General features: G+C 34.5%; 1 protein-coding gene across 2 annotated transcripts in view; it reads right to left on the bottom strand.

Annotated features, from left to right (window-relative positions):
- Positions 1–729: 729 nt before the first annotated feature.
- LOC109532873 (fibulin-2) overlaps positions 730–10,417 on the bottom strand; it is a 31,057-nt gene continuing 21,369 nt past the window's right edge. For both annotated transcript variants that reach the window (XM_019897971.2, XM_048661367.1), the window contains exons 15-18: positions 7,090–7,244; positions 6,292–6,497; positions 5,950–6,213; positions 730–1,358 (exon numbers count right to left, since the gene is read on the bottom strand). In XM_019897971.2, coding sequence (XP_019753530.2) covers positions 956–1,358; positions 5,950–6,213; positions 6,292–6,497; positions 7,090–7,244 — 1,028 coding nt within the window. In that variant the 3' untranslated portion in view covers positions 730–955. The remainder of the gene's footprint in view (positions 1,359–5,949; positions 6,214–6,291; positions 6,498–7,089; positions 7,245–10,417) is intronic.

Raw genomic sequence — 10,417 nt, 5'->3', positions numbered from 1 at the left:
CAATTTTTCGGACAACTTTACCAAGTCGGTAAAAATCAGCAGTTGTTCCGATTTGATTGAAATTTTCATGGGTTTGAGACTAATCAATCTTCTATAGACTGTGAAAGTTTCAAGTTTCTTCTAAGAGTGGAATTGTGTGAAAACGTCAATTTTTCGGACAAATTTACCAAGTCGGTAAAAATCAGCAGTTGTTCCGATTTGATTGAAATTTTTATGGGTTTGAGACGCATCAGTCTTCTATAGACTGTGAAAGTTTCAAGTTTCTTCTAAGAGTGCAATTGTGTGAAAAAGGCAATTTTTCGGACAACTTTACCAAGTCGGTAAAAATCAGCAGTTGTTCCGATTTGATTGAAATTTTCATGGGTTTGAGACTAATCAATCTTCTATAGACTGTGAAAGTTTCAAGTTTCTTCTAAGAGTGGAATTGTGTGAAAACGTCAATTTTTCGGACAAATTTACCAAGTCGGTAAAAATCAGCAGTTGTTCCGATTTGATTGAAATTTTCATTGGTTTGAGGCTCATCAGTCTTCTATAGACTGTGAAAGTTTCAAGTCCAGGAGCCTCAAACAGATAATCCACCCCTGAGTTAAATGGTCAGCGTAATCCAAAGTGTGGCGCAGTGAGACGCGATGAGTTGTAACTCATTAGCGCATAGAGCGGCAACAACTCAAAATCCCAATTCAACACAGTGTTACCCTTGCCTACAACTTTTTACAAGTAAAAACTCAATTTTATATGATAATTTGTTTAATTAAAATAGCGACCACAACTTAACTGCTTTGGTTGTATAGTACAAAGGTTGGCATAGATTAGGTGGTTACAGTAAGTACTGTGGGTAGACATTTAAAAAGCTCTTAAGAAATATGTTTTAAAACTAAACTACATGTAACTAAAGTAACTATATAAGCGCATTAAAATGTGAATAATTCAAATTGCTTTTATGGGTTTAAGTGGTTCAAAACGGATATTCAGATACAACAATAATAATGTACACAACAACACTTCCAATCAGATTGTTTTCTCCTTGGAACAGTTTCATCTCCACTTGCAGTTTAACCTCCTGCGGTCCTTGTATGCTCCTCACCAGATTGAGTTCCATCAAATTTTTCTCCTGATTGATTTTTCTTATAAAACTCTCATTAACGCATTCCACATGAGATGGACAGTTCACTTCTTGCAGCTTCAAGGAAAAAGTGGCCTTTGCCGCAGACCAATCGGGGCCTTTAATTTTGAACAATGGAATGCCACCCTCAGGGAGTGGCAAGTTTGAAACCAGAGCCATGTATTGATAGGAATACTGTTCAGGCATGAGCAGGCATCGGTTATCTCTTGGATCGCATGTTAATCTCTTGCAACGCCTGTTAAGTGCAAAACAATGAAATTAATTAATTTTCAAATGCCTAATTGCAATTAGGAATAGCATTAGATTATCTGGCAGTGATTATAACGCTGTTGGTTCCAGCTCTCTTTTAATGCGCCTGCATTGTAATTACATTTTCGGTTATCTGGAACAATGGCAAGGTAGGCTGCACCAACCGTAACTGGATAAATTCGTTTGATGTCTTTGATCTCCGATTAGTAATTATACGGTGTTCATAAACTGTGGAAAACATTCCGAATTCGATTTGAGGAAAAGTCTTGAATTTGTATCTTTTTATTTCCCAATTAGCCAGTTTTTAAGAAGAAATTTGACTATTTTAAAATCGCAATGCGATTCTTAAGTTGAAATTTTGAAAAACAAATTTTATTGGATTTATGAACTGTCCGTAAAATACTGAACATTTCTCCTAATCACACGTTGGTAGTTTCAAAAATATTTAAAACAAAAGTCAGGAATCATTGAATAATAAATGAATCTATCGGCTTTATTTTTTGGAATCTGGTCAGGCACAAATCGGCCTGTACCATCAGCATTTACTTTTTCCGTTTATCGTCTGTGTATTAAATACAATATGAAAACAAATAAAACAAAAAATTTGAATTTATATTTGACAATTTTTTCTCGAGGTTCGTATCTTAATTTTAGAACATCTTGCATCTATGCAATTTTTGTTTCTTAAAAGCCAACGACACCTCTGTCTGAACATTTTTTTGGAGAAAAATTATCTGAATTTTTTTAATAGGCAATATTGCTTATGTTAATCAAGAATTTGCTTTTTGAATTTTTCCGCATCTGTAATCGTTTCGAGTTACTTGATGAAGTGAACGATGATTCAATAATTATTCGAATCCACGTGTCAGATAAAATAAAAAAAATGCAAGTCAAATTAAAACCTAGCTAAAAAGCAAATCAATATGTACTTAAAACTGTTTGTAGCTCGTAAACGATTTTTACGGATGCCTGTTTATTTGAATTTGGTCTTTATTTGCTCGTATAATATCAATTTAAAATGATGCGATGCAGCCTAATCTCGAACCACTTTGTTTGATCGGAATATGTCGATTTATGGACTTCAATCTTGATCTATGTAAAAATTGTTTGTAATTTGAAAAACACATTTCCTGATAAAATCTGCAAGGGGAGCAACTTTCACGAAAAAAACTTCCAAAGTTAATAAGGATAGAATTGACGAAATAAAAAACAACTGAGACGAACAAAAATAATAAAAAATCGGCATGCGACTTAAACTAAAAAAAAAAAATCTACAGGCGCAATGAAAAGTTTGTTAACTTTATAATTTTTTAATATAGCTATTTTGTCCTGTTCCCATGACTGTCACACTCCACCGACCTATTCCGTTGGGCATCACTTCTTCAAATAAGAGAAAAGTAATTTCCTTTGATTCGCCATAATTCTCAAGCTGGTTCGAACCTCAGGTTCGAACCGAACGTAGACCGTACACTTTTATTAGGATACGGTTTTCGCACCGATTCAACTTCAATTTCCAAACCCTTGTAACTCGAGAATTCTAAGCGAAATTTATTGTCCCGTTGTGAAGCGAAACTCCAAACTCATGACCCTTTTGTATACAAAGTGATGCGAAAATTAGAGAAGTATATCCTGCAGGTTTACAACTAGCAGCTAAATGAAATTTAACATATCGAATCCATCTCAACTTTTATAGTAAAAAAACTGAGCCAAATTTACATGCTTTTAAGAGAAACCTAAAAAGGCGAATCCGTTTTTTCCCCACTTTCTAGGGCAAATATCCGAATATTCAAAACCCACTGGGATAAAGAGAAAATCACGTTCTCACGTGTCTTTGAATTTAAATACCAGCAAAACCGGTTTGAGTAACAGCGCAAATCTTTGGGATAAAAACACCATTAAAACTATTTGCTTTTGTGCAGCTATAGAATTTCGGAAATCTTCTCAGCTTCATGTTGTAATTAACTGATCATAATTTTAATACAGTTTCCCGGATTAATTAAAAAAAAAACTTTTCGGTCTCTTCCCTTAGCGGTTTGACGGTTTCCAAGCCCTACAAAGCTCGGGATTTAATTGTTTATAATTGTTCGTTAATATTACGTGCTAAAATTCAACTTTTTTATTCGCCAGGGGTGAAATATGGAGTAATTTTTCGGCGAAGCACATCGGGCTTTTTTCGTTCCTAAACACTTTGTTAAGTATCTAAGAAAACTTTCCGGAGGTTAGGTGGTAAGGAATAAATAAGTTATTTTGATATATTTGCAAACTTTTGCCTCGTGAAAGTTAGAGGAAGTAAAACGAGTTTCCAAGGGGATTAGTTTGTGACCAGTATGAGGCTCAACAACCGTTTATTTTCTTATATAAAAGTATTTCTACGTAATATGACAAGGACTTGTTCCCTAGGTCGTTGAATATGCAGTTCGATAGACACTTGATTTATTTCATCAAATTTAATGCGTTCGGCCACTAACAGAATAAAAAACCTAGAAAAAGGGACGATGCCCATTTCCTTAGCAAAATAGTTTTCAGTGCTCTAAAGAAGCTTTCGTCGAAGTCGAAATTTCATGATTACGAATTTCAAAATTGTTGATTTTTTGCTGAAGTTCATCCACTAGTGGAGAAAATGTGGCAAATTAGGTGAGGAAACTTTTCTTTATTAGGAGCCAGATCGCTCACTGAAAACGGCAGAAAAACAGGACTTTTTCCAAATTTTCGTTGACAGTTCTTTCTCGACCGTTAAACAATAATTCCATAATAATTTAACAAAGCCAAATAAAGTATCCGTTGAACAATTGGGGATTTTTCAGTTATTAGGTCGTCGTCGATAGGAACTGGGTTCAGACGTTATATTCGCACCCAAAGATAACATACATTTGAAGATGCCTGCAATGCGTGCTAGTGAAACGTCTTAACGGCTTAATAACGCGAAACTCCCCAATCATTCAATCAATGGTCTCGAAAGTCTTAAGCAGTTCAAAACTGAATTTGGCAATATTTTATTCAATTCGCTTATTTTCGTATTCAGCCTCAAACAATCGCTTTTTAATACAATTTGGATTGTTTGCTTCTGAAAGAAAAAATCACTTTATTCTTCATCTTATGCTAAACCTCCGTATTGGGTTAATTTAAAGCAAATAAAAAAGTTTCAGTTCGAAAAATGGAAATATCCGTCCTGAGGTGATAACGATTTAAATATGTTCTCAGAATATTACCTTAAAGAACGATTCGATTATCTCCATGAAGAAATTCCATAAAATTTTCCAATTCAATAAAGATAGCTGAGTACTTTATTATGTTTGAACAACAGGGCAGGTCGCAAGATATGCGTGCCTGCATTTCAATGTAAAACAAATAATCCACGCACCCTAGAGAGCTCGATTCGTCTCTTAAAAGTGAAATATAAGAAGTGACAGAAAATTAATAAACGACAAGAAGAAGTTGGTGTGTACAAACTGGATGAAAATCAATCAAACAAGTTTTATGTAATGAAGTGTGTATGTAATTAGGTAAAAAACGACGTTTCTAGCGGCCCTGATGATGACCTAATTGTCGAGAGTAGGTACTTGGCTTTATTTACCTAATTACATACACACTTCATTATATGAAACTTGTTTGATTGAATTAATAAACCGCTTGTGGATATTCCTGTGCTGAAAATTCTGAATTTATTTTAAATATATATGAATTTAATAGACTAAATTAAATGTAATTGTTGCTTTCTAATTATCCTCACAGATCATTCATAATAAATGTGCAGGATTTAATACGCTCATGAATAAAATTTAATTCGAATTCAAAACAATAAAAATACATCACCGCAACTTTTCGACTGTTCGCATAATTTTCCATAATTTATCAAGTTATAGCTTTCCAGCTGTTAGTTTTATTACTTTCGAAAACGGACATTTACAAAATAATTTGACCCACTGCGGAATTAAATTATTTTTATTCATCTCTGTTTGGTCTTGAAATCAGTCAAATGGATTTGTTACTGTATTACGAACCTATTAATAAACTTTCGATGCATGCTAGATTTTCGCAGAATTGGAGCTCGGGATGCAAAAGTTGTTGAATTGAAAATGCGATGCAAAGTCGCTTAACGAATGAGTGAAAAGTACCTCTAAGCGCAAATTTAAGCGGCTCGGTGTTCTGCTAAAATCTAAATAGAACAGAAACTACAGAAAGCAAATCAAAGTTGCAGAAAAGCTGCTTTATGACAAAATTGGCGATTACAAAGTTAATTTTATGAGCCTGCATGGTTCTGTTCTGCAGAATGGTAATGGCTCTCTCGCCAATCTGCTTGACTTTGTTGTAAGCAGATACATTATGAGGAGGAAAATAAATTAAAAAACCATCTAGTAAGAAGCTTAACATTTCAACTCAATAACTGCGCTCTTATTCAAGACAGGAAAAACGGAATTTTAGACGGTAAAAAATAGGTTGTTTTTGAACATGAGGTAAATTGAGCAACTATTGCATATATATTTGTAATATTTTACCGCAGTGGTGGTTTTATTCATATATATTCATAAACCTTCTATTAGTTGTGTAAGTTAATAAAAAGTGTAAAATATACTTACGATTTATGATTAGGATCTTTGATGTAATTCGGAGAGCACGTAATTGGATAGCATTTGAAGCCTCCCCTGGTGTTAACGCAAGCATCCTGCGGTCCGCAAACATCATGAAGACATTCATCAATATCTATACAGACTCGTTTATCTGTGCCCAACTTGTACCCGTTCGGACACTGGCAAGTGTAACTTCCAGGCACATTGACACAAGTCCCGATGCAAAGTTTCCGATCCTTGAACTTCTCACATTCGTTTATGTCGGTACAAGTTCTGAAAGAACATGCACATAAAGTTTTCAATTCTATTCTAGGGTCGTTCAACCAGCTCTTAGGGAAGATGCTTAATTACCTGTTATCTTGATTCAGAGTAAATCCAGGCTTACAGCCACATCTATAAGATCCCCAGATATTGATGCAGCTATCTTGGCATAACCCTGGTGTCTCTTGGCACTCATCTATGTCATCGCAGAAATTCTGATTCATTTTAAATCCTGTTCTGCAAGAACATTGGTAAGAGCCCACGGTATTTGTGCAATCTGCGTAATTTCCACAAGGCTGAAATATTACTAAATGCAGGCTTTGAAATGAACTAACGACGTTTTCCCGGCAAATATTGTGCAGGAATATTTGCTTTGCACTTCAATGTTGGGTCCATTTAAAGCGAAAGCTGGATAGTAATTTGTCTATGTGATTGCTATTCGCTTCGGAAAAGCCGACTTTTTACTTCGCAGCAAACAGCTTTAGTATATTGCAAATATTAATTACACACATTCAAGTCACAGAAAATTCACTCTTTCAGAGATTGAGTTAAAAATTACTGCAAACGTGATTTTTAATATCACAACGGCAGTAATAATTTCAACGAAGCCACATGAACTTTAAAAATATCTGCACAGTAGTTCTGTTCGATTATACAGGGTGTCTGTACAAAATCCTACTTCAGATTCCTGGGGTGAAAACGCGATGATTCAAAGTTCATAGATAGTAGCATCACCAACAAAACAATTCTTTTCGTTTTTTAATCTTTACTTTGACGCCCTATTCTCGAAAATCGTCCACTTTGGTTTTGGACAAATTAGGTCCAATCATCCCAAGAATCTGTGGTAGGATTTTTTACCGACATTTTACACTCTGCATATTGACTTACCCTGTAAAATTTGCATTCATCCAAATCCTCGCAAACCTGAGTCAATCGGTTCAAATGGTGTCCAGGTGGACACTCGCATGTGTAATATCCATGTCCATTTTTGCATATTTGCGTTTTGCTGCAATTGTGCGTGCCCTTTGCACATTCGTCCACATCTAATAAAAAACCAGCCATGTACAAGCAGGTTCACATTGAAAGTTTCCATGGGTTCAAACTGGTAATATGCAAAGTTTGAATTTAAAAACCCGGTTTCTTTTTACATCTTACACACGGTAACCAGATCTTAAAAAATACCTTATACACGACCCGGAAAATCGCTTGTTCCGGCTTGAACTTTCCCAGCAGTTTAGTTTAAAGGCAATTTAATTTGCCTTTCAAGCTCAAAATTTCTAAAACAAAGTTACAGTTTTTCCGGGATCCTCACATTGTGAGGCTACAAATCAATACTGGGAAGGCGCTGGCGGAGCTTGATTACAACTAGCAATTGATTTCAATCTTCACCGAATTTTTGATGGTTTAACTGTTTAGCACAATCTCATACCGTGGGGAAAGGCGAACATCGCAAATTTTGCGGCATGTAATTTTGTATAAGAGTCGAAATTTGCTGAATTTGAAAATGAGCCATTCCTGAGGCAGATTCACTTTTAAAGCACCTTTAAAATAAATAAAAAAAACGGCTCTATAGGCCTCGACTCAATTTTTTGGATCCATCAGCTATTTCCATTGATTGCAGCGGGAAGTAAAAGAAGTTGCTAAAAGTTATAGGGCACTAAGAAAAGAAAACTTAAGTCAAAAAGCATACAAACAGAGGCAAATTGATAAACTACAAAAACCCAAAAAATTACAAATTTCTATTCAGGCGAATAAAAGGAATAAAACGAGAGTACTTGGAGAAACTTATCATAGACATGAGGCGCAATCTTTGTGATGCTCTGAGGAAACTATGCAGGTGCTCAGAGATAGGAGAAAACTCTGGGGAAGTTAGAATAATAAGAATTAGGAAGTAATAAAATAACATTCTCCCAAAGATTTTGAGTGTAGAATGTCCAGTTGGAAAAACTGCAAATCCTCGGAAAGTAAAGAACAAAGGAAGTATAATAGAACAGATCGACAACTGGGGCTCGGTTTATTGTGGAATTTATTGAATTCAGCTACCTGGCATATACGTGTTTTATTCACCCGGTAAAGACGTTTGGCACAGTTCAGCTGCCTGATATTCTGGATATATATATTCTGGATATAGAAAATTAATACTCTAAATGTATGCCAAGGCTTAAAGCAGCAACAACGCTTCACATAAAAACTGATGATGGTGGAAAAATACACCGAAACGTATTTTAATTGATAAATAGAGACAATAAATGACTGAAACCCAGGAATTAATTTTGATTTGGAATTGAAACACTGTCAGGAAAGTATATACAATTCTGGATATATTCAAAAGAGGAAAATTCCATGATCTAGTCCAAAAAGAAACCAAATCGATCACCTATGTAAATCTAATTTGCGAATTATCGCAAACATTCGGCTTTATTAAATTGGAAATTCAATGGAAGCGATGGCTTGTCCATTGAACAAATTTTTAACGTTCACAAAGATATTGAGATCTATAAATATAAAGCTAAATGAGGCACATCCCGCAAATTCCATAGCGTCATAAATCAATTGAGAACCGAAACACTCTTCCATTATTCACTTGCACCCTATTCATGTAAGAAGGCTCGGAAAACTGCAGTCGCGCTCTATAAATTGAATTCAATTTCGCACAAAAATTTACTACTACAATACAAACTTGAATTTCATATACGGAAATTAAATTAAAATTGAATGAAGGTTTCGGTCTATAGCAAAGTGTGTTAGGCAACTATAAAATTTACTCTCAAATACCTGCACAGTTTTGCAATTTCGCTCCAAATCAGATTGAGCTGGTAAGCAATAATCGCAATGCACATGAAATTAGCGTCCCGAACACAATAATTTGTCTAATTTCAGCTGTTTATTTATTGATGTGTTTAGTTATTAACCTTGTACACTTTCCGTCTAGTAATCAAATTGGATATTGTGCTTGCCAGTGGTAATTGTGAATGCAAATTATCCAGGCGTGGAGAGTGTGTTAATAGGAACAATGGAACTAATCCAGCGAATGAAAATGTTCAAAGTTTTTTTGGGAGAGCCATATTTTGCACATGAATTAATCAATTAATAGAAATGTTGAATCAATTTCAAAAACAAGACTTTGAAATGTAATCTTTTTTGTATATTGAGAAACTAGTCAGAACATTTACTATATAAAAAGCCTGTAAAATTTTCCTGCGACAGTTTCTTTGAACATTCCAGTAATATTTTTATACATTTAATTTCCTGGTGTTCTTTTACAGATGCTGCTTTAAAAATTGAATGAATAACGCCCAAGATATATTAAGGAGTTAATCCGCATTTTGACATTTCCGAATAATTCAGCCGCTTGCACCGGGGCAAAATTGTGAAGAAAAATTGCAGTTGATCCAGATTTGCAAGCACGAAATGTCGCATAAATATTTTATGGTCAAAACCTACATGGGGCTGGCAAGTTCAGACATAAAAATATCGATATATGTAATCCGATACACCTTTAAGCCCTCACTGTAAATTTCATATAAATCTGCCAGAACTAGGGATTGCATTTTAAATGTTCCTAATAATCCCTCAGATAATTGGTCATAGAAATTTGGATCTGCGCTTCGCATTATTGTAATGAGTATGTATAATAATGTAAAAAAACACTTGAGGCTCAACATTTACCGATTTTTATTTTCTTTTCTGATTGATCGCTGACTACGTTCGAATGAGGATGGTTATAGTTCCAAATCAAAATTAATTCCTGGGTTTCAGTCATTTATTGTCTTTATTTATTAATTAAAATACGTTTCGGTGTATTTTTCCACCATCATCAGTTTTTCTAAAATAACATAGTTAAAAAAAAAATTTCATTAATTTAAAAAACAATCACAGTTCGTCAACAGCCTCATCATATCACACATTAAAATCACATTGCAACACTTTAAAACATTCTAAAATTAATTAGGCCTAGCAGGTGATTAGTCAGGACAATCAAATTTGGGAAGAGACTAGAATTCTTTGTTCAGATACTTAAATATTTTTACTTACACGTGTAGCGTTGTTGCTACTTTAAGCCTTGGCATACATTTGGAGTATTAATTTTGTCCATTTTGGACACAAAGCGAATAAAATATTGTTTATATTGATTTCTTTTACTTTCAGCTATTTTTCTTTGCATTCTGAGAATATTATTTTTGGTTTGCAAAATTCTTCAATATACCGGGTGTTA

The sequence above is a fragment of the Dendroctonus ponderosae genome, unplaced genomic scaffold, assembly GCF_020466585.1.
Source record: "Dendroctonus ponderosae isolate FM_Combo_2020 unplaced genomic scaffold, Dpon_F_20191213v2 Dpon_F_20191213_1, whole genome shotgun sequence".
In the NCBI taxonomy this organism is placed as follows: Eukaryota; Metazoa; Arthropoda; class Insecta; order Coleoptera; family Curculionidae; genus Dendroctonus; species Dendroctonus ponderosae.
The sequence above is the reverse complement of the archived record's forward strand: the minus strand, read 5'-3'. Positions and strand labels throughout refer to the sequence as shown.